The sequence below is a fragment of the Perca fluviatilis genome, chromosome 3 (genome assembly GCF_010015445.1).
Source record: "Perca fluviatilis chromosome 3, GENO_Pfluv_1.0, whole genome shotgun sequence".
Lineage (NCBI taxonomy): Eukaryota > Metazoa > Chordata > Actinopteri > Perciformes > Percidae > Perca > Perca fluviatilis.
The window spans coordinates 38,408,976-38,434,332 of record NC_053114.1 but is presented as its reverse complement, the minus strand read 5'-3'; the positions used below and the strand labels follow the sequence as shown (position 1 = coordinate 38,434,332).

General features: G+C 40.1%; 1 protein-coding gene across 1 annotated transcript; it reads right to left on the bottom strand.

Moving 5' to 3' along the window:
* Positions 1-15,138: 15,138 nt before the first annotated feature.
* Positions 15,139-16,476, bottom strand: LOC120556509 (adenosine receptor A3-like). Its single transcript, XM_039796153.1, has 2 exons — positions 16,011-16,476; positions 15,139-15,781 (listed from the first exon to the last, which is right to left on the bottom strand). Exons 1-2 carry the CDS (start codon positions 16,349-16,351, stop codon positions 15,139-15,141), a joined length of 984 nt encoding a protein of 327 aa, XP_039652087.1. The 5' UTR covers positions 16,352-16,476.
* Positions 16,477-25,357: the final 8,881 nt, after the last annotated feature.

Below are 25,357 nucleotides of genomic sequence, written 5' to 3'. Positions count from 1 at the left end.
GTGACATGGCATTCTCTCTCCATCCCAAATAAAAGCTCCTCAGTGCTTTTTACAGGTCAGTCCACACTTAGTTAATCCACTTCCAGAGGAGATCCACCTTCTCCCTCTCGCGCCCTTCCTGTTCCTTTCGAGCAAAGAAAAACTACTAACTAAGCTCAAGGGGCTCTTTGACAGCAACCGCAGCCCCTTCTTTTCTAATCTAGCGTCCTAATTAGTGCCTTTAAGTGAATGCAGATCCTTATGCGCAGCGCCATATGCAGGACTGAATATTCATGCGGGCACTGAGCTGGCTGTCCCTGCTCTGGCCCAAACGCTGCGTTCCTTTGCCCTCATTATTCTGACACGCTGACAAAGAGCAACAAGGTAAAGAACAAGGAGGAGAGAGCAAAGTCAGTATCTGGCAAAAGTTCACTCCAAACTTCACGACACAGGGAAAACAAAAAGCATCTAGCTTGATTCCTGGGGAATGCGTTCTTGTATTCTGATGTAACCGCTGAAAGACTAAGTGGAGGTTTTCATGTTTCAGCTCATTATGTACCAATTGTGACTATTTGACATGACTGCTGACGGTTTGCCAAAGCGAAGGCGTTGAGATGGATTTCCTATCCTCTGGCCTTCCCTTATAGGCAGTGGGAATTGGGAAATAGGCTACTGCTTCCTGTCTTTAAAATTGAAAAAGCCGTGAAAGTGTTATTTACAGTACCAGCATCTGGTATAAATCACAAGAGTGCATCATATCCACAAAGAAAAGGAAAAGGCAACTATGATTCATGCAGCAAAAGAAATGCATTCTAAACTCTCGGGCAGCCATTGATTTTAGTTCATCTTATGTACGTATGTCATGAAAATCAATATGCAGAGACTTGCTTGAGGTTGGTAATCCATCACAGTGAATATTTAGTTGTGTCATTGTAGTGTTGTGTAGTGCGGTCGCAATTAGGGACTGATTTTGAGTCAGCATCCAAAGGGTTTTGCAGCCACAAGGTGTGTTAATGCAAAATTAAACGATAAAGACACAATAAGCAAACAGTTAAATAATCTGATTTGGCTTTATTCCATTGTTTGTGTTTTTTTGCCCCATTGGACAATGTCAATGTCGCCGGCGGTTGTAGCTCATTTGGCAGGGCTTGTCAGCCATTAAATGTATTGTTGATGGTTTACTCCCAGCTCTTGCTGTCCTTGAGCAAGACTGTCTGATATCTCTTAATAAATGTCACTGGTTGTGGGGTTTGTAATCACTGTGGTGTATCAGTCAGAATACACGAGAAGACGCTTCAAAGGTTTCTTGTACTTTACTGGAAGGCTGCACAGGTTCACACTTGTGTTGCATGGGGTTTCTACAGTAACAGAAAATAACAGACATACCACTATAATTAGCTAGAACATACAACTCAAATGAAATAAGTTACATTAAAAGTCCTATAACTTTGTCCACAGGGTATCAATACAACATCAAATAAACAGACCTTAAAGGTCCCATGACATGGTGCTCTTTGGATGCTTTTATATAGACCTTAGTGGTCCCCTAATACTGTATCTGAAGTCTCTTTTATATAGACCTTAGTGGTCCCCTAATACTGTATCTGAAGTCTCTTTTATATAGACCTTAGTGGTCCCCTAATACTGTATCTGAAGTCTCTTTTATATAGACCTTAGTGGTCCCCTAATACTGTATCTGAAGTCTCTTTTATATAGACCTTAGTGGTCCCCTAATACTGTATCTGAAGTCTCTTTCCCGAAATTCAGCCTTGGTGCAGAATTACAGCCACTAGAGCCAGTCCCACAATGAGCTTTCCTTAGTATGTGCCATTTCTGTGTCTGTAGCTATTGAGGAGGAGAGAGGGGGGGCAAGGTGGAGGGTGGGGGTGTGGCCTTGACCAACTGCCACTTTGCTCGTTTGAAAGCCATGATGTCTCTCTCTCATGGGTGGGCCAAATTCTCTGGGGGCGGGCAATGCAGAGAAAGGGGAGGTAACCTTGCTCCTTATGACCTCATAAGGAGAAGATTCCAGATCGGCCCATCTGAGCTTTCATTTTCTCAAAGGCAGAGCAGGATACCCAGGGCTCGATTTACACCATTTCAAGCCACTGGGGGACCAAAGGCAGGCTGGGGGAACGCATATTAATGTTAAAAAACCTCATAAAGGGAAATTTTCATGCCATGTGACCTTTAAAAGAAACTATAGTGAAAATAAAGTGAACGGCCAAACTATGAACAAAGAAATCCTCCATTTGTTTGTAGTAAGTAACTATAACATAACTATATCATATTAATAATAAGTTTGATATAGCACCTTTCACAGACAGAATCACAAAGTGCTTCACAAGATAAAATTTTTTACAAAACATAGTGAATTATACAACAATAAAGATAAAAGAATAAAAACAGTCATTAAAAGGCAACATTTTACATAAATGAATCAAAAGCAAATTTAAACAAGTGCGTCTTCAGCTGCTTTTTAAAAGCTTCAACAGAGACTGCAGAACGTAAGGCAATAGGAAGCGCATTCCACAGGTTTGGAGCCACCGCTTCAAAGGAACGGTTACCTCTAGTCTTTAAACGGGTGCGTGGAACAACCAGTAATCCCTGGTTAGAAGACCTGAGGGGCCTATTTGTAGTGTATGAATGGAGCAGGTCCGAGATATACGCCGGAGCCTGACCATGCAAAGCTTTATAAGTCAGAACCAAAACTTTAAATTTGATCCTGTAGTTAATCGGAAGCCAATGTAATGAGTATAAAACTGGAGTAATGTGTGACATCCTGCTAGACCTGGTTAGCAGCCTTGCAGCAGAATTCTGGACTAGTTGTAAACGGTCCTGTGACGATTTGCTGAGACAGGTGAAAATAGAATTGCAGTAGTCAAGCCGAGATGAAATAAAAGCATGAATAATCATCTCAAGCTCAGAATGTGAAACAGTTCCTCTAATTTTGGCAATGTTTCTTAATTGAAAGAAACATGTGCGGGTCAGAGATTTAATATGTTGATCCAAGTACATGTTATTATCAAATATTACACCAAGATTTTTCAGTTTGGACTGAACAGCTGAGGACAAGGAGCCCAGCAGCCGACTAATCTTCGAAACTATAGGGTCCGGAGCAACAATAATGACTTCGGTCTTATTTTCATTGAGCTGTAGAAAGTTATTTGCGAGCCAATCCTTAATCAAATTGAAACATCTAAGCAATTTCAACACTTTGTCAGTGTCTTCTGGCTCAAAAGATACATACAGCTGGATGTCATCTGCATATAAGTGATAAGAAATATCTCCAACTTGGCTAATTATATGTCCCAGGGGGAGCATGTACAATGCAAATAAAAGTGGACCTAACACAGAGCCCTGCGGAACCCCACAGGAAAGGGCCGCGGTTTCTGAGGAATAGGGGCCAAGATACACCGAGAAACTTCTGTCTGATAGATATGAGGTGAACCAATCCAGGGCGCTTCCTGAGATACCAACCCAATGCTTAAGTCTTTCAAGCATGATGTTATGATCCACTGTATCAAAAGCGGCACTAAGATCCAGCAGCACCAAAACAGAGCATTGACCCTTGTCAGAGGACATTAATAAATCGTTGGACACTCTAAGAAGAGCGGTTTCAGTTGAGTGTTTCTGACGGAAACCAGATTGAAATTTGTCTAAAATGTTGTGTGCATTCAGAACAGTAGTGAGCTGTTTAGCAACAATTTTTTCTATAATTTTGGAGATAAAAGGTATTTTCGAAATGGGCCTATAATTTTCCGGCAGTGATGTATCCAGGTTGGTTTTCTTTAAAAGTGGCTGCACACATGCATGTTTAAAATATAAAGGGACACAACCAGATTGCAGAGAGCTGTTGAGTATAGCGAGAACCCAAGTACTCACAGACCCAAGAACATTTTTAAATAATGAAGTTGGTATAATATCTCCTGGGCTCGAGGAAGATTTCATACTGCTAACCAGATCAGTGAGTTCTTGTAGCGAGATTGGAGCAAAATGGTTCATGATTGGTGGCCTGATTGAGTGAGCCGAAAATGAAGTAGTCGAAGGGATAATTCCATTTCTGACATCACTGATTTTCTTTACAAAGAACTTGAGAAAGTCACTGCAATCCTTGTTTGAAAAAATTGGCACTTCAGGAGGAGCAGGACTGACAATATTGTTGATGGTTTCAAAAAGAATTTTAGGGTTTTGTTTACTGGATGAAATAAGATTAGCAAAATAAGTTGTTCTTGCCTCCTTAACCATGTTGTTGTATTCAGTTAAGAGGTCCTTGTAATATAGTTGGTGAACATGAAGCTTGGAGGATTTCCACTGTCGTTCCGCCCTGCGACAAGTACGCCTGAAACAGCGTATGGAGTCACTAAGCCATGGGGATGTGTTGACGGGGGAAACACGACGCATCTGACATGGAGCCACTTTATCCAACACTGATATGCAATTTGTGTTGAATGAATGGACCAGATCATTAATGTCAGCATGAGAGGACAGCACTGCGTTTTGGACAAAAGCTGCCGTAAACCTCTCAGCTGAGGAGGGATTTAAGATGCGAGAACATCTTACATTTTTACTGGGCAATACATCAGGATTAAAAGACCAATTAAAAAAAACACAATCATGGTCAGTAATATGCAGTTCCTCAGTGCAAACAGAGTCAATATTAAGACCATGCGTAAAAACAAGGTCCAAAGTGTGACCCCCAATGTGTGTACGGAAAAACATGCTGGATAAAGTTAAAAGCCTCAGTTACATTAAGAAAGTCTGCAGCTAAAATACTAGACAAGTCATCAACATGGATGTTAAAATCTCCAACCATAATGACGTTATCCAACATAATAATGGATGATAGAAAATCACTAAATTCAGACAAAAAAGAACTGTTAGAACCAGGTGGTCGATAAATTAAAATACAATAAAATGGATTAGAATTACCAACTTTGGTAACCTGCAGTTCAAATGAGGAAAAAACTCTACTGGGTACTGTCCGACTTTGAAAGCAGCCTTTATATACCACCGCGAGTCCTCCACCACGACCTGAGGTCCTGGGAGTACTGATAAAACAACAGTCAGGTGGACAAAGTTCAATTAGAGGGCCGTATTCTAAGTTTTTCTGCCAAGACTCAGTCAGGAACAAGAAATCAAGGCACCTATTTATAAACAAATCATTCAGAATAAAAGATTTGTTTGTAATGGATCGAGCATTTATTAGCGCCATCTTGAGAGGCGCTGACCCAGTGCTAAGTACAGCAGGGGCCCGTGCCAGGGGACGCAGATACCTTGGAAGTGATCCCCCAGTGCGTTTCTTCAGGGTGGACGGCCTAATTGTTAAAATGGTCTGTATGGGACGATAGAGTGGTAATTCATGTGTAATTGCCACTGACGGGCTGTAGGGATATTACGCACAGTTAAACCCTGAACACTTCCTATATTCACTCATCCTATATTTACAATGAATGTACGAAATATAAGCATTTTTACAAATTAATTGACCCACATAACCTCCTATATGCAGAACAACTTCTATCCCAAACAATATAATAATAATTTAGCATAAACTTTATTATTTCAAATTTTAAAAACAGGACCTATAGTCAGAGAAAGGGGGCTCACAGATGGTGCCCTGAGCAGTTGGGGGTTCGGTGCCATGCTCAAGTGCACCTCGGCAGTGCCCAGGAGGTGAACTGGCACCCCTCCAACTACCAGTCCACATGCCGTACGTGGTCCGCCCGGGAGTTGAACCCTCGACCCTCTGGATCCGAAGCCAAGTCGCCACAGACTGAGCTTGTATATATGCTGTCCAATGAAATTTGAGCTGGGCCTGAACTCTATGTGATGTGCAAGCCTTCTTAACAAAGACTTTGCACTTCCAAAAGTCACTTTAGAACATTCTGGTGTATTACTTTTAATACTACTATTTTATTTATTTTTTACTATTTATACTGAACCAAAGTAAAAGGAAATTAGCTGCTGACATTTATATAGATGACTCTAGTTACTGTGGAATACCTTGTTAAGTAGTTGGCAGTAAATATGTAATGCCATTAAAGTATTAAAACATTTTGCTGTCACTTTTGGGGTAAAATGTGTCCAAAAGTTGTTAATCTCTAAGAGAATGAATCTCCCTGATTACCAGGCTGATAAGATAACATCATCTTTATAAATACAGGCTGCAATATCACACATATTTTTTTCAATATTGTGTTAATAATGAGACATTCCTCCTATCCTGACATCATAATCACAGTAGAGGGCACAGCGTATGACAGGCATTTTAATTGGTACTCAGGAAGCAAAGTGTGTTATTTAGTAAAATAGCTGCGGTTAGCACTTTCTCTCACAAACTGTGAACGTTTGTTTCAGCAGTCAGAATGGCATCGTCAACAGAACAGTGGTGTCACGGCAAGTCATGGAGAAGCAGCGGTAACAAGCGGGCGTGTGTGTGTGAGGGTGAATGTAGAGTCAAAATAATTTGATGATTGCCTCTACTGAAAGAGGACTGTGAGGTGAAGAATGAAGAGCCGAGCAGCTCCAGCATTGACAGTGCTGCCTGTCCTTCACCTAGCTGCTCCCCTCAGGCTTCAACACCTCCAGCAGCCTCTCGCTTGGACGCGCTCCAAGTGCCGCCAAGGTCAGGAGAGCACTGTCATTCAACACCATCGTCTCTCTGTGTGTATATGTGTGTGTGTGTGTGTGTGTGTGTGTGTGTGTGTGTGTGGGTAAGTGTAGTGCTTAGGGCAGGGGGTACGGACATGTGTGCAAGAGCAAACACAAGCCTAGACGTATGTTTGTGTATTAGTTGCTGTGGTAACTGCTAAAGACAGTAACAATGGCAACGATGGTGGAGTTTGTGCTTTATTTCTCCTGGCTGTGTGTGTGTGTGTGTGTGTGTGTGTGTGTGTGTGTGTGTGTGTGTGTGTGTGTGTGTGTGTGTGTGTGTGTGTGTGCGTGCGTGGGCGCGCTTGTGCGTGTGTGTGTGTGTTCCTGAGTAACAATCACGTCAGACTATCTACAGGCTCTGACAGTCCCACTACAGCTCTGGATCATCTATATGTCAAAACACCATACCAGTGTCCTGAGCAACAGCTTTATAATAATGGTACATGAATTATCATGAATTCCCGCATGACTTCATGCAAGAAAAAGCATGAATTCATTCATATAGTACTTCATTAACTATCAGTAATGTACAACGATTAATAGTATCTTGTGCATGACGTAAAGCTGGAACAATACGTTAATTAATGCATTAATTAAGGTATTTCAATCATCATGATTTCTGATTTATTAATGATGTTCATGTCTTCTTCATTGGTAAATCTGTAGTTAAAGTGACATTACTTCTTCGTTACTTCAGCATGTTTGTGGACCTTCAAATAAAATGCTGACCTGGTTCATCTTTAACATTGATAAATAAGATATGATCAATGGTGGCATATGCAGCAATCATCTTTGTGACTCCTCAAATAAAAAAAAATCTTGAAAATTGTCAAGAAATTTCAGGTGTACAGTTAAAAGTTAGTAAAAAGTAAAATTCATAAATATCCTACTTGGGTGAGCATTGTTCTCAGGCATTACTGTTTAAGTGCTTTATGTTGTTGTTAATAAAGCAACTATAAAAATGCATCTGCAGTATACTGTATTTTGTGTAAATATTGTGATAGTATCATTTGGCCAACCCACTCCTTTAATTCTTAAAACATTTAATTTTATGCTGTTAGTAATCCTATTAATTATCGATGTTAAAGAAGGATCAGGTCAGCACTTCATTTCAAGGGCCTCAAACATGAAGTAATGAAGAAGTAATGTTTAGTTAACCATGATTACAACACTACAATTCTGTTTTTTTACTACAGATTTACAGAAGACATGAACATCATTAATAAATCAGAAATCATGATGATTGAATTACCTTAATTGATGCATTAATGAACGAATTGTTCCTGCATTAAATCATGCATGAGATACTATTAATCCTTGTACATTACAGATAGTTAATGAAGTAATACATGAATAAAGTCATGCATGAATTCATGATAGTTCATGTACCATTATTATAAAGTGTTACCAGCATTCCTTCCTTCAAATGAAATAAAATACCAAGCATTCTACAATTGGATTATTTACATAGAAACTGAAGCTCTGTTACTGACTTAAAGATGTGTTAGCATTTGTTCGAAATAAAATGAAATAGACAAGATAATATTACAAAGTAAATCAACACACTTTTACCATATTTATATTACATACACAATGAATGTGTTGAAAGCCAACAATGGCCTTGATATGAATTGTAGCATATAGCCTCATTGATTGACTTACTTTTTAAAGTAGTGAGAAATCATTGTGATTCTGCTTCTCACGGGGCATAAATAAAGTCAGTTGGGGAAGCCAGAAACCATAGAAAAAAATCTACAAGACAATCTAATACTGCTGTAGAAACTCACAGGAGTATCAAGTACAGTGAGTTGATGAATTCTACTGTTAGACAGAGGGCCACAAACCTGCTTTCTATCAGGTTTAACTGTCTATTTCTACGGTGTCATTGGAGGCATTTTAGGCTTATGTGAACCATAGAGAACACATTAGAAACCTGGAAAAGGAACCCAGGTTCTCTGACAAAGTGCTGATGTTCAACACAGCGTTGCTTGACGAGTTGTTTTCTCTTAGTCTACAGACCATGTTACACTAACACTGATCCTAACCCAGATACTGAATATTTAGACTTTCTTCACCAGCTTTGCGTCATCTGAAGTTGAGCATCCACTCGACTGTCAAATCTTTACATTAAATGCACATTACGAAAATGGCTAAATCTATATATAAAATTAAATATAAGTTGAACTGTAAGTCTTTCTGTTCTGTTTTTTTATTCCATCTGTCTCAGATAAAAAGCTTCCTACTGTCGAGGATCCTGCCAGCTACAACACCAAGTCTCGTTTCTCCGTCTCAGTTTCCCTCTTCACCATAAACTGTCTGCCGTCTACAGTGAAAGTGTGAGAGGAGACAGTGGTTTGGCAATGAGAAATAGTCCTTCTGATGTCGGTCATCCTGCTCTCCTCCCCTCCTGTCATCACACTGGAGGGTCTCCGGGTGAAGTTTAGGGAGTGCTCACCTCCCCTGTCCCCTCTCTTTTGATACTTCTCTCTTTCCCTCTGACTTCATCCTCTCTCTTTAATTGCCACTTATTTATGTCCATGTTACTGCACTGAGTGCCACTAGCCAATTGACCTTGAGTGGTTAATGTTATATGATAATAAACAATTGGTCAGGGCATAGGACCTGAATAAATCGGGTTATGTTACCGTGCGTAAGCATGGACGCCTGGCCTATAGAGAGGCAAAGTCCCTCCCCTTCCGGTGGACCTCATAGGACCTTAATTCGGAAAAAATATGAACGGTAGTGAAAGGGGAGAGGCAAATTACTTTTTGATCCCGTTTGAATTGATCCATGGATTACAAATATGTTTGGCAATTTAAAAGATACTTTTTCAACCGAAGAAAGTCTCAGTTGGCCGTAGGTTTGTCATATGACCACTTAGTTTTGTGTGAAACTGCTCAGTGGACTACATCTCTCGTCTCACACAAATAACGTCACCTAGCTTGATGCTCAACTTGCTCGCTAGCTAGCTAGCTTAGCTCTGTTCCACAACACGTGTAACGTTATCTTACATGATGTGTTTTATCCAGGGAAGTGTTTTCAGCAGAGAAGCGCATGAACAAGCAAGATCCTCTGCTCATTTGAGTAACGTTACCGGAATTTAGGGAGAAATGACCAGCATTGGCTGAGATTACAGCTATGTCGCATTAGCATGTAGCTACTTAATAGTTAGCAGTATGCTAACATTAGATTGTTGTGGAACGAAGCAGCACTTTCTGCAGATAAAGGCTTCTGAATCAAACACTACCAACTGAAAAATTTTCAGGAGTAATATGACCCGGAATTAGGGAGAACTTAACGACACTGGCAGCCAAGGTGACATTGTTTACATCTATTAGCATGTAGTTACATGGGAAAATGTTAGCAACCGTAGTGGCTTAAATTCTCCAGTCCTGCCTACTTGGAGCAGATGACCAATCATAGAAGGCCTGCTTAGAGTTGCGTAAGACTTAGCCAAGAGTAGAAAAAACTGTTGATACCAGTGTTCAGAATAGTTGGAAATCTGAACGTTTTAGCTCACGGGGATTTGTCTAAAATACGTTTACCTCATTATTTGAAGCATAATATGTGACCTTTAAGACAAAGCAGTAAATCAGAGAAATAAAATGTTGTTTTTGCCGATTTATCACTCGAAATGCAACTGTAGCAAGCATCTTACTATCACTAACCTTATCCACACAAACAACAAATGATATATCCAGCAACAAAAAAGTCGGAAAATCTAAAGTTAGACAAAAGTACAAAGAGTCGATGGCTATGAAGATGATACATCATCTCGTCTCGTTGCAAGTAGTGGTGCAGGTTTCATCTCTTCTCGTCGCAAAACTTTGGTCTAACTTGCTACTGCAGACACACTGTGAGTGAAATTGTAAGTTGTTGTTAATAACTTTTACTTGCTTAACGTTAGCTACGTTTACTTGAGGTAAAGATTAAGGGATATTTTAGTTGGCTATGGAAAACAATAGTCTAACTAAAGTGAAAGAGTGATAAGTGACAAGAAAAAACTATTATTTGCCATTAATGTGCCTGCTATCTCTACAGTATTGAAAAAAATATCAGTCCCCATAAAATGTTGTCACTGAAAATGTGTCAGTGTCCCTGTTAATGCTATTGTACTAGTATATATTTCAATTAATTGAGAAGATAGAGAGAGATAGAGACAGAGAGAGCGAGAGAGTGAGAGAGAGAGAGAAGCAGGAGTTTGGAATGACAGCTGATTCTGAGGTCAGTAACGTTAGTGGTCTACAGCAATACAGGTTTTCAAAGTGGGGTTCGGGGCCCTCCAGGGGTCCTTGAGGGATTTCCAGGGGGTCCCCATCAAAAAGTGAAATAACTTATTTTCACTATAATTCAATCCATAATTAACACAATGACAGAATGTATGATGATTTTGGTCTTGCCTTTCATAGACTTTTTGCAATAAAACATCTAAAAGCAAAAATCCTATCAGATGGGAACCCTGAGACAAAATATAATCAAATGGGGTTCCTTGGTCTAGTTTGTGTCAGTTTGGGGGTGCTTGAGAACCACTGCTCTACAGGGATAAAAAGTGTTGTGCGCTTGCGACTTACAATGACTTAAAAAGATACATAACAGCTACGAGTGTATGCACTATACAGGATTTACCCTATTATACTTCAAACAGTCAAACAGCAAACAGCCATCCACAAATAGTCGATAAACAAAGCATCAGGCTGTCTTTGAGATTTCACATGAACAACGGTTAAAGTTACTGAGGCTACCGAAGAAGAACATAATTCCTCTGTTCAATTAGACCTTAGCGACGCACCCAAAGCTTCCCTCCTTAACAAACAGCCATGTATATGGGCTCTTCCAGTCTCTCCACTGCTGGCTGTTCCAATTTAACGGGAGAGAGAGGAGCAAGAGGGGTAAGGATCGTCTTCAGCCAGAGAGGACATTATTTCTTCAGTTTCTTCTTGCGTTGTCACCCCGGGGGGAGGTGTGCTAACAGGGCTTGTAGCAGGTGAATTAGTCGTGCTTTTAACGCCATCGCTACACAATTTCTTAGTAAAACCAAAATTAATTAAACTGCCATGGCTATATGATGCTTACTGCAGAATGGATTTCAAGGACTTTGCGCGCCGATTAATGGCCTCCAACGTTTATATTTTAACATGTAGCCTACTAAACATGAGTTGAATTTGCACCGCAGCGCCGCCACATTTAGTGTGGTGGTGAAGTGCAGTCATGCTGCGTTCATAAGCGTAGGGTAGGCTCAGGTCTACGTCCATTGCAGCCTATATTTTAATTTAACGTTTTTAATGGTAAGAGATCACACAGGGATGGATAATGAGCGTTGATTAAGATTAAATTACAATGCCACATACACCTTCAGATATGAGAGACACCCTCAGATTTTTGACTTTGGTGCTTTCATGGGAGCCAGTCCTCACTCTATGGGAGCTCGGCTCCCTCTGGCTCCCATGTAATTCGAACACTGAATTAGTCTAACTAAATAGTCTTATTTGGACAATTTATCTAATAGGGAGAGGAATTAAGTATAGTATTACTTTACCGTACATTTACACGAGCAGATAGATAGCATTTACGTCATAGCCTACCGAAGAACTGAGCAGGAGCACAGTCTGGCCTAAGTAAGTTCCCCCCATGGAGCTTTGATGTATCTAAAAGCTAACATTAGAGTAAGGTTTGATGGTAAGATTTTGCAAGGGGAAGTTTTGCATAGCCCCCCTGTCTTTTAATCCTAGTGACATCCCTGCTTTGAATGAAATCAATGTAAAAAAAATCTAAGTGCTGTGTGCACTTCAAATATTAGTTTATAATATCTTATAATTAAATATCTCTTCATGAGAAAACAATAAAAACAAAAACAAACCAAAAATGCTATGCAAATTGCAACCCAATGTCAATTGAGTTTCAATGTAATGAAAAACATTTTGATCACTGAGGAAGTATGGTCGGGTCACACCGCCTATCTATTCTGACATATGGGGGAAAAAAAGAGGAAGACTATTTTGAACCAGCTCTGTGGTAAACACCTCGAGGTGTGACTAGTGTCAAATGTGCATGCATACATCAGAACTTCCTGCCATTCGGTCTGGAACATTTGTATGAGAGTAGAGATGGCAGAATCAGAAGAAAGCCTAAGCAACAGTATAACAGATTCTCAATTTTCCTTTACACCATTGAGCCAGATTACTCTTGGGATTGCTTGTTAAAAATACATCAGTTTTTATGAACTGGTACAAAAAAGAAACATCTCTATGGTTTATTGGTTTTGATTTTTGTTAACTGTGGTAAGACAACTGATAGTTGGTCATATACTGGTGATATTGACCAAATAATATGAACATTTGTGCAACGTAATGCTATCCAATACAACAGCTCTGCAATAAATGCTACCTACGTGATACTTGTAAGGTTTGAATGTTGTCAAAATTAGCTGACTCAACTCTTGTATTTTGTGGTGTTGTTGGGTTTGACTGCACTCTTTGTGCAATTTTGGTGTAATTTGTAATTCTTCTCACTTCCTTTTCAATAGGGGAATACATTTAATAAGATGTCTGTTATTAAATCCTATACAATGGATCAAACATCAGATTAAATAAATTACCCTACAGCTCACACCTGTCTAATATGGTCTGAAATTCTAAATAGTTCTCTTAAAGGAATATTTCACCGCTGGAAAGCTGAATATATCTTTAAACTGGGTCACTTATGTAGTAGAAATGTGAAAAAAAAATTGAAATTGGTGCCTTCTAGGCCGAGAAAAGCCAGAAAATGTGTTTTTGGCTTATATGGATGAAAGACACCAAATCCCAGAATGCACCTGCTTCGCTGCTTTATGAGTCCACTCCCAAGCCACGCCTACCGCTTGACAGACAGACAGAGGCATTCAACTCAACTCAAGCGTGTTTTATTGTCATTTCAACCATATACACGAAACAACGTTTCATCGTGACTGAAGTGGTGTTACACATTTAAAATATATGAAAACAACATTATATAAAAACAGGCTACATTTAGTGCACACACATTATATGCTCCGTGAAGTTCAGCTAACGCATACTAGCATTAGCGCTTGGTGGGCTGTAAACAATGAGTATAAACACAGCCGTGAATTAGCGTGGAATGTAGAATGGTCGGCATTTAACATTCACAAACTCCACCAGCAGTTAGCAGTTAAATGGATACAAATCACCACATTTCTGCACCACTCCGTGTTAATACAGCCCACTTCTTTTACCTGGCGACAGAGCATCTCTAGCTCGGAGGGCTAGCAGGCCTGGTAGCTGGACAGTCCGGTACACTATTCAGGCCACAACAACAAAAACACAGCAGTCTCTGAACTCACGTTGGGAGTTTCGTTGAAGTTGGACGTAGTCCAGTTTGTTGTCTAATGAGTGGACACTTTCAAGCAGAATCCGTAAAGTTCAGCTAACGCATACTAGCATTGGTGTAGCTAAACACTGAGTAGCCGTGAATTAGCGTGGAATGTCGAATGGTCTGCATTTAACAGTCACAAACTCCACCAGCAGTTAGCAGTAGCTAGTTGGATTTCATTTCTGCACCAGTCCGTGTTAACACAGCCCACCTCCACGGGCCGGCGAGAGCAGCCTGGTAGCTGGTTGTTCAGGCATGTTTCCACAAAAACAAAAACACAGCAGTCTCTGAACTCGCGTTGGGAGTTTCGTTGAAGGTGGATGTAGTCCAGTTTGTTGTTTAATGAGGGGACACTTGCCAGCAGGATTGATGGGACAGGTGGCCAGCTAGCGTTAGCTTTCCACCTAGCCGATTAGGATGTCCCCTAGCCAGCTAGTGGGATCGAGCGACACCGCTGGTCTCCGTGCAGGCGAAGCTCACGTAGTGTGCCGAGTATTCCGTCTGTAATAACGTTTCCTGCGGTACACACGTGTGGTAGTTTGAATGCACATAATTGTTGTAAATGTTTGCTGCTGAAAACAGAGAGCCTGTTTAGCGAAGCTTCAAGATGGCTGACAGTCGTTTTCATTCGGAATACCTCGGCCAGACTCGGCAGTCCAACCCCCTGTGGGTGGGTTGAAAACATGCGGAAGTAGCTCCTATACTTGACTATAGAACATTACACATGGGTTTCTATTTTTCTAGTCAGGTGTATACGGCTACATGCCATAAAATGAATGTTCCCAAAGTAATGATGACAATAATGCTTAAGATGTCCCAATTTATCTTTCTTGTGTCATAAAAGTTAAATTATTTTTCAAAGATAGAGAAGGTGATTTCCAACACAGTGTGTGCTTCCTGTTAAATTGACATAAGAACTGGAACTTCAATACAACCAGAAGCACAACAGTGATATGAAACTAAAGCTTGTAGGAGAGTGAAAGTTGCCCTTTCCTTGACAGTGACAGTTATTTGCAACAATCACCCACATGTTCACCCACATCTAATATAATATGTTTTACAATGTTTAATTATGCTCAACAGCCACAACCTGAACTTTAAGAAGAAAGAAGCAAACAAACAAACAAAAATCTTCTTTTACTCATTGTTGGCCACCCTATCGAGACTGTTGTCAATCGACTGGGTTGTCTGAGATACTTGAATTTCTTCTCCACATGCAATGTACCGTCTCCACAGCTTCAGGTAGGCTGTCTTGATCTTTTGTATTTTGAACGCATACACAAGTGGGTTTACAGCTGAGTTAGCATGAGAAAGCAGGATGCCAACATGGAAAGCTTTTACTGGTAGATAATCTGGTCCACCAAAGTAAAATATGCAGTCCATAATGTGGAGTGGGAGCCAGGACATGGCAAATAGAGCCAAGACCAGAAACAGAGATCCTGCCAGCTGTTTCTCTTTCTTTAGGTAGATCTGAGACCGTTCTTGGGCATCGTTGCCTGGTTTCTCTCGAAGGTTTCCTCGGATTGTCCAGAAAATGTGGCCGTACAATACAGTCATCACCAACAGAGGTATCAGGGCACAAACAAAGAATCTAAAGTAAACCAGGTATGACATGGGGATCACATCTATAAACCTGCAAACAATAGTAGCGTTAACTGACTTAGACCAGGTTTCATGTTTGTACCATCCAAGCGTTGGAGCAAAGCTCAGTGGTATTGCAACAAGCCAACATGCTGCTACAGCAAGCCAACAATGTCTCCGTGTTACAGTCCTTTTGTACCTAAACAGAAAAACACAAATTATTGATATGTCTAATTATGTATTTAAAATGCACAGTAACCATCATTAACTCATTGTAGGGATGTACAGTAAATGAGTGCCTTTTTATAGTTCAAGCCATGCAAAGGACCAGAGATGATGTTGAGATAAAATGGATATGATTCAAAGACATGCTTAGCAGCACTATTTTACTTTTCTCTGCACAATAAACCATCCAGAAAAAGTATTACCTGAGGGGGACATACACCCGGAGGAAGCGGTCCACAGCAATAGCCGCAAGAGACAAAACTGAGGCTAGGGTCAACAGGATGGTCACACAGCTGATGAAAAGACAGCTGTAGAAAGAAGTCTTCACTCGTCCGTCAACTACCACAGCCAGCGGTATGGCCACGCAGCCAACCATAAAGTCAGCCACAGCCAGACTGACAACAAGGTAGAAGGTGGGCTGTTGAATGCTTTTACTGGTCCACAGTGCCAAAATAACCAACATGTTACCAAGACAGCAGCTAACAGCAATAAGCACCTCAAACAATGTGTAGATGACTTCTTCCACAGCCACTGTGCTTTCCATCTGGCTAATGTTTGGTGGTGAATGGTGTAGCGTGTCTGAAAGTCTGAGCCTTTTTGTGCTGTGCTGTGTCTGAGCCTTTATGTTATCATCGTTACGGAAGTCATTGCCCACTCACTTTGTTTTTCAAAGTTGTGATGACACTAAGGTACATTTGCTGCATGCTATGTGGATATTTTGCATGCTTATGTAATTGTACATGTGTACATTTGATTGTATGGTGGAATTAAACGTTTAATGCTGTGCCATGTCTGGAAAAACTAATAAATATATGTATGCTGTTGCAATATATTATGTGGATGACAAAAAAAAGTCTACAATAATAGCCCTCATGATATTTCTCTCAAGAGGAAGTGTGACTTACAGTAAATGTGACTTGTTTGCAGAGAAATACTTGCGAACAATTGTGAAGAGGTGCATTCCTATCAGCTCACATAAGCAGCTTTGAGTCATCTTAGCTGCTTTCTGCACTGACATTTTAAGTTTTGTGATTATTGATAGAAATGTTTCACCATGTTTTGAAACTACCACCCTGGAGCCCAAAAGGTAAATTAACCACAACCACATTCACACTGCTAAAGTGGTATTAGTTTTTTAATTACACCTACTGGTATTGTGTGCTGCAGTTGTCTATCATCAGGGGTGGACTGGGACAAAAATTCAGCCCTGGCACTGTAGCCACACCAGCCCACATCTCCACGCCCATGCATCCCCACCCACGGACACGTGCATTCACTAATTACATTTGTGTACAGATGGTGAAATAATATAAGCAGTACCTTATATGTAACAAATTTTTAAACCTTTAATGTAAGTAACTGGCAAACAATGCTTAATACTTTTTTAAAGAGCACACGTTTATAACACATTTACACATACTGCCTATTTATGCCGTATGTATGCTGTTACTGTCATTGCTGTCACTGTCTGTCTGTTCGATTGTCCGTGTTTCTCTCTGTTGACACTGTACATATTGTCTGTCTGGTTCTCCATCTAGTCATCTGTTTTAACTCTCTAACTCTGCAATTTAAATAAGTTTTTATGGCTGTCTGTGATTATACGTTTATATATATGATTAAGCTGCATTCTGTTTCTATGGTCCACATATCTGGAACAAACTTCCGGTAAACTGTAGGTCGGCACCTAATCCCATCTCAGAAATATTGAGGGTAAAAGACTTCAATTCCTGCATTCTGATAAATTTTTAGGCACCAATTTATGGTAAAAACAAACAAAAAAAGAATTTAAAGAAATCACAAAATTCTGGTGGCAGGTAAAAATTTAAAATACAAAATATAATGGAATATTATTATATTCAGTAGTCCAGTAAGGGGGCTTTCACATCTGGGACATGGGCCGGATACAACAACACTTGGCCCCAAAGTCCAGTTGTTTAATTAACATGAACAGGGCTTTATGGTAACTTTGTTTCCCCAAGGAGCACGTTTTGCTCCCAAGTTGAAAAATGTAGGATTGACTTACATAGGCTACTGCTTTTACTGCTAAATTGTACAATAACACAATCATGTTATGGATACAAAACGTTGTGAAGTGTAATGTTTTCTACATTCCATTGATCAGAAATGTTGAATATAACCCATTTGAAGGTGACATGCTTGATTTTGACTGAATGTTCCAATTTGAGCAACCTCTGATTGGGTCGGTCGGCCCATCACGGGACCAGGCCGACCATTGCTGACTGGCCAAATGGTGTCAGCAGGGGTGGTTCAGAATTTTGGACATAGGACCTCATTTCCAAGTTAGCCAGTGTGTTATTTATCAGTGGAGACAGTTTTCAACACTTTTCATCCAGTCCTTCCAGTTACAGAGTTCGCTGGTCCCTATTTTAACGATCTAAAACGCAAGTATCAAACGTGAAACGCAAGTAGCTTTGTGGGCGGATCTCGGCCGCTGTTGCTATTATACCGGCAGGATAAATGATTCTTGCGCCCGACTCAAATCTAAAATGGGTTGGTCTGAAGTATCTAGGTGTGGTTTGGGCGTAACGTGCAATAAACCAATCAGAGCTCCATCTCACATTCCGTTACGTTCCATCCGTCTTTCCAGATGCACCAACAGCTACTGACGAACAGGTAATAACTTTTATCGGTAGGCTACTCTAGGTAATAAAGCTAGCCCTTTCATAACGTTAGCCTAGCTGCTACCGGTAGATTGAGACTATCGTTAGTGGAGATAACATTACAGTTCAATGCATTGTGGTGAGTGACAATGTTAGCTAACGGTATAGCTACACTCTTGGTAGATACCTGGCTGGGTTAACCGCTAACTTTAGGTAATTGCTGACAGAAAAGTCATGTAAGCTTGGACAGTTTACATGCAAATTGCAGCAGCAGGTAAATAAACTCACGTGATTGTCGTGGAAACCGGCTTTCTCGGTAGCCTAGGTAATATCACTCCTCCGCTGCTGTAGCCTATGCTATCAACTAAGCAAGGGAAGTTTTATTTCTAACATTATTCTATCAACACAGACATTTACATCGATGGTCTGACATTATAATTTATTTGCCTCGGGTGTACTGTGGAGTGGGTAAGACTGTTTTTAGTGGCAGGCTAGCAGATACTGTTGACTTGCGCTAGCCTAGCACCAGCAAACTCTGCAACTGGAAGGACTGGATAAAAAGTGTTGAAAACGGTCTCCACTGATAAATAACACACTGACTAACTTGGAAATGAGGTCCTATGTCCAAAACCTTGGAACTACCCCTTTAATATTTATTATTATTATAACCATAGTGAAATTGTGCAAGCGATAAAAACCCGTCCTATGCGCTGTCGGCCTGTAAAGAAAATTTATTTGTGTGTTAACAAAATAAATCTGCGCACACTATGCTTGTTACACACAGGGAAGCGCAGCAGCACACAAACATGCAAAAGATTTAAAATAAAAATATTATGGTGCATATCCGCCATCATAATAGCGATGCGCCAAGGTACAACTGTGCCTGGCTTTTAAAGGGAATGGGAGATGACACTCTGATTGGTTTATTGCATGTTACGTCCAAAACACACCAATGAATTAATGAAGACACTAAGTACAATCCTTTTGAACCATGCACCCGGACCTTTTTTTCCACCGTCAAATTAGCATAAGTGGATTTGGACACGCCCTAAACGCACCTGCGCTATGCGCTTCACGCCGTGCGATTAGATCGTTAAAATAGGGCCTTTAGTTTGTTTTCTTAGGGCGTTTTCACACATACCTTATTTAGTCCGGACTTTTGGACTTTTTAGTTTAATCCGAACCAAAATTACAGGTGTGAAACCTCCCCCGACACAGAGAGAGGATACGAGAGGACGGGGACGCCCGTCAACAAACCAATCAATTATAAGTATCTGGAGACGCAGCTCACATACTGTATGTGATGACGCCAGGATGTAGTTTTGTCACGTATAGATCTTTAGTGCGCTTGCATAACTGCAGTGTGAAACCAAAACTTACCGGATCAAATTTATACAATGTAACAAAAACATGAACCTTGGTCCGGACCTTGGTCCTTTCATGTGTGAAAACGCCCTTAGAAGCATTGGATACAGTCACTGAGGAAAAGCTCCCGCTTCTCACCCTGATCCTGATCTAAACTTTAAAAATGCCCTTGATTCCGGCTCCTAACAATCTCAAAAACAGTGTAATCAAGAAAAGCAATTATTACGTTTGGCAAGTAAACTCTCATTTTGTCTTGTATTCTTAATGACACTTGCACTTTCGCCCCTCCTGAATCTACTGTGCAGTAACAGTAATTAGTAGTGCTGTCAAACGATTAAAATATTTAATCGCGATTAATCGCATTAATGTCATAGTTAACTCACGATTAATCGCAATTAATCACACATTTTTATCTATTCTAAATGGCCCTTGACTTCTTTTTGTCCCATTATATTTTTTCGTTTTAATGCTCTTATCAACATGGAAAAGTGGATCGGCTTGCTTTGTGCAAATGTTTTTTTTATTTAAAACAACATTGGCATATACGTAGGGTTCAATTTCACACTAACATTCTCACTTGGAACTAATAATCTGTCACATTATGGTTTCCCCCCGACTCATTTCCTGTTTCTCATTCTCCATAACCAAAGTAAAATCAAGTAGAGGGTGAACTTTTCCTGCTGCAGGTTTCCCACCGTGGTCAGAAAGAACAGAGGAAACACTTTGTTTCGCTCACTGACTGTAGAGTCACTACTCGCTCCAAAGCTAATCGCCGTGACGAGCCTACTAGCTACTAGAGGTGTGAATCTTCACTGGTCTCCCGATTCGATTACGATTATCAGGTCAGCGATTCAATTCGATATCTCGATGCATCACGATGCTTCAAAATACATTTTTCTATTAAAGCCATATAGGATATTTGACTTGACAAACTTGCATTGTCAAGTGCAATGCCCAAGCTGCAATACGTAACTTCAGACTGGAATGATGAAGTGTTTGGGTTCATTTCTTTAAGGTAGCTACCACGAAGGTTTACCTATTTTGGATTAGTCATATACCACCCTACTTTTAACCAGCAAATCTATTGAGCTGTATTGGAATAACTGACCTCAGACAACTCTTTAACAAAAAAGGTACTGCTTACTGAACAATAACTTAAATGTAGAAATAACATTTAGCCGTTAGATTGAATAACAAAAAAAACATAACCCAAATCACACCCTTCAAATAGGCTAACTGCAATATTTCTTCAAATGATATTACACACAACTAGCTACCCCTTTACCAGTTTCTCTATCAGTTTCCACTAAAAACACTCCAGCTACACAAAATGATTCCTCCTTACAGCATTTCAATGTAAAACTTACTCAAACCCTATTAAACCACTGCGTTAACACAAAGCTACACACACACACACACACACACACACGCCGAGAGGAGAAAACAGAAAAAGTTGCGGGCTCATGTGGACTTGCAGCAGCCAGCAGGACGTTATCTTCAGTGAAGCAAACACACAGAAATCCAACTTACAGTTAGCTGTTAGTCTCAGAAACACAGCTCAAACACGAAAACCAAAACCAGTCACCAGCTACGGCAAAGTCCTCTTCAGCAGGGAAACACACTGTCGTCCTCTCCGGTCCAAAATCAGCGTCCTCCAAACCAGCAACTCTCCGCCGTTAGCTCCAACTTTAGCTAGCTAGCTAGTCCGTTAGCTCCAACTTTAGCCAGGCACACTAGCACAACGTTTGTTCTAAACCACTGCTAACTAGCGTCTCTCAGTGTTTCTCAGTGTTTTCTTTCCTCTTCTCGATTTGCGATGCAGCTTTGGTGTATCTCCACTCTCCCGTGTCTCCGCTCAGCCGTTTTGCGTGTGTGTCTGTGTTTGTGTGTCTGCCTGTCTCCATCTGTCTGTGTGTGTGTGAAACGGGTTAGCTAGGCTACTGAGTGTTATTTTTCATTTGAATGTTTATGCCGCGTGGCCATAGTGGGATTCATAATTTTGCTTCTGGTCTAGCTAGATCCGAAAGAACGCTAATCTTTCCTTAACTGTGTATGCGTTAATCGCGCGATAAAAAAATTGTCGGCGTTAAAATGGGTTTGCGTTAACGCCGTTAATAACGCGTTAAACTGACAGCCCTAGTAATTAGTGTAATTAAATAACCTTATTTTGAGAACTTATCTAATAGAGAGAGGAATTAGGTACGGTATTACTTTACCGCACATTTACACGAGCAGATGGATAGCATTTAAGTCATAGCCTACGGAAGAACTCAGCAGGAGCACAGTCTGGCCCAAGTAAGTTCCTCCCATGCAGCTTTGGTGTATCTAAAAGCTAACATTAGAGTAACGTTTGATAGTAAGATTTTGCAAGGGAATGTTTTGCATAGCCTGGGGGCACACACTGTCTTTCAATCCTAGCGACGTCCCTGACAAGGGACTCTATTTACAGACTGTTATCTGTATGCTGGTGTTTATTTCTTGCTTAGCGAGTGTCCTCTTTACATCTCTGGAGCTTTTATTCCGAATGATGATGTGGATCCTGATCATCCAGCCACCGATAACGCTTTTATTCCTCTGTCAAATTTTGTCTCCAATCTGCCTGACAATTCTGTCTGACCTCCCTCTCTGTCTCTCTTTTTGTCTCTCTTTCTCTCTCTCTCTCTATCTCATTGGCTTTCTATTTTTCTTTCTTCCTGGCCCTACAGGAAACGTCTGCCCCTGCGGTGGTTTTTACAATCTGATTCGGTAATGAGAGGAAATGAGAGTTTATCTGCTTCAGAGGCAGACGAGCGAGAGAAGAGTCAAACTTCTCCGACCCCGAGTAGGAAAACAAAGCATTTTTTAGCCATTTCTGGAGGCTGCAGACGGATAACAACTACTTAACGCATGGATCGTTCAATGGTTAAGCTCTGCTGCTTCCATGCAGAGGAATATAAAACTCTAATTAGTGTTTCCATCAGTTGAGGTGAGGAAATTGTAAAGGTAGTGGGAGATAAAAAACAGTACTTTTGTGCTTTTGACATCATCATTTTGCCTCACCACCCTGCCAGGTAGCCAGCCAGGTCAGGCTAATATTGGCTGACTGTCGGCACAATCAGTTTTGTGATTTATCTGTGACCCAGCTCTGGCCCTTACGTCACTGCCAGATTTGGCAAGCGTGTGTGTGACTGATTTGGGTGGAGATAGAACTCATGTTAACAGTACTTAGTGCATCTTTAGTCTGCTGTGTCTATTCTGACACATAGTTGATCACGGATTTGGCATGGGGAACAAGGAATGCCGTATTTAGGCCTACTGTTTAGCCAAATCATTTTGGTTTCTTGGCTGCAACAGCGTGATGGCTGCTTGATCACAATGACAATTTAACAATTCCGTACAGCAGCCTTTCTACCACACACCATATAAAGTTGATTGAGATTTGGCATCATGTTCCAAAATGAATGAAAGAGGAAACTATTGCTACATTAAAATCTTTTCATCACACTACATCACCACAGTAGCTTTATGCTTGGTCTGTGCTTTTCTCACAGTCACTATCAATAATTAAAATAATGGATAATACTAAGAGAAGATATTTAGGATAAAATGTGAAAATAATTTGAAGACCACCTTGACTGTGACCGTTGTGTTTGTGTCATTTGTAGAAAATGTTAGTCTGTAAATCAATTTCATGCACTAAGAGTCACAAATGCCATGTGTAATAATTTGTAATGTAGAAATGAAGGGATTAAAGTGGGTAACAAAATCTGATTGAGCAGAGGTTGTGTTTGTGTAAATATTTACGACCACACAGCAATACAACCAATGACTGTCACCTTTATCCACTTTTTCTCACATAGCTTGACTTATTTCGTGTTTCGTAATTGCTTTCCCAGACCGATCCATGATATTTCTCCCTGAGTGTATTTCTTTTGTCACACGATCTTTCATTTCACAATTTAGAACTTTGTACCCACAAAGCAACCTTAACAACCTAGTGACCAGAAACTAATTTGAACAATACTGAATGTGGAACGCACAACACACAGCTTTTGTCACTTTACAAAAGGGACCAATAGCAGACAAATGGAGGACATCAGCACTGCATTGGTCCAATGTGGTGGATTAATAGAATTAGTGACTCTGCTTACAAGCAGAACATAGGCCTAATGCAATCCTTGTTCTCACTTTGATTAATAGAATAATTCAATTTATGTATTTACTTGCACAGCTAGTAGAATTCTCTCTTATTATTTCCTATTTCATGGACTCTTGCATAATTTTCATATTGATGGCATATGCATCACCCCTAAGTGGCTGCACTCAAAGCCCCTGCTGTCATAAATTACAGTTATATTAGTCCATTGATATATCCGATTTTCCGTGTGCAACTCCCACATTATTAATTCAGAGAGGGAAGCTGTGAAGCCTGGATGTAAACAAAGGTAATAGCTGTAAAAATGAATATCTTAGGGTTTGTTCAGCAAATGTAGTAACTTGGAATATCTTTGAGGAACAGGCTTACTGGCTGTGTGATGTTTAAATGTCCAAACAGACAGTAAATGCAGCACACTCGGCAGTGTCTTGTCCTGATTGTGTACTTGCACTCACACACGCACATACACACACATATATACTTCACATGTATATATATATATATATGGATTGTTATTTTACTAACAACAGCCAGCGTCTCAGATGGAGTTAAGTACACTGATTTGTGGGTATTTCCAGGGATATAACCGGAGGAAGAGGTTAGGAAATCAATAAGTGAAATATCATGAGAGGCAACAGGAACATGAAGCTTCAATATTGTGTTTTTATTTCCAAGATGATGACATTTCAGGATTGTGTTTGAGTTCAAACAGGGACTAACCTGTCTCACTATCACGTTTCTGTTCTACTGCTACATGCCACAGCTGGACTGTTCAGCTTTCAACACGTAGAGAGATGTATATGTCAACAACATTATATCCTGTTTTTTCATGTACACTTATTCATATTTGTATTTGTTTTGTGTTTTATCTATTTTATATATATATATATATATATATATATATATATATATATATATATATATATATTTTTGAGGTTCTTCACCTAGAAGCAGCATACCAAAATGCTGCTTCTAGGTGAAGAACCTCAAAAACTCTGTGATCTTAATCTCTTACAAAACGAGTACCTGCACCCTCACTTGCAAGTGAGGGTGCAGGACATTCTTTATTTACCTTATTACTCTATTACCCTTATTTGCTGTAATTTAAGTCTTTATGTCTACTGTGGTAATTGTAATGATGGTATTCCATTTTTAAGGTTATCTTTTCTGGTCTGCCACCATTAATCGAGATGATTTGCTGGTACTGCTGTTTGCTGTTAATGCTAACTCAACACTTCCCGCATCTGTTTCACATTAAAAGCCCTCCGTCGGTACAGGGGGAATATTTCCCAACTGAATCCTGTTAGTGCTTCTGTTTAGGAAGCTGTATGTGGTCTCTGTGTTTTATATACAGCACATTTGTTTCTTCATTTTATTCTTATTATTTTATTCTTATTTTATTATTAAGTGGTTTTTATCTCTCAAGTGT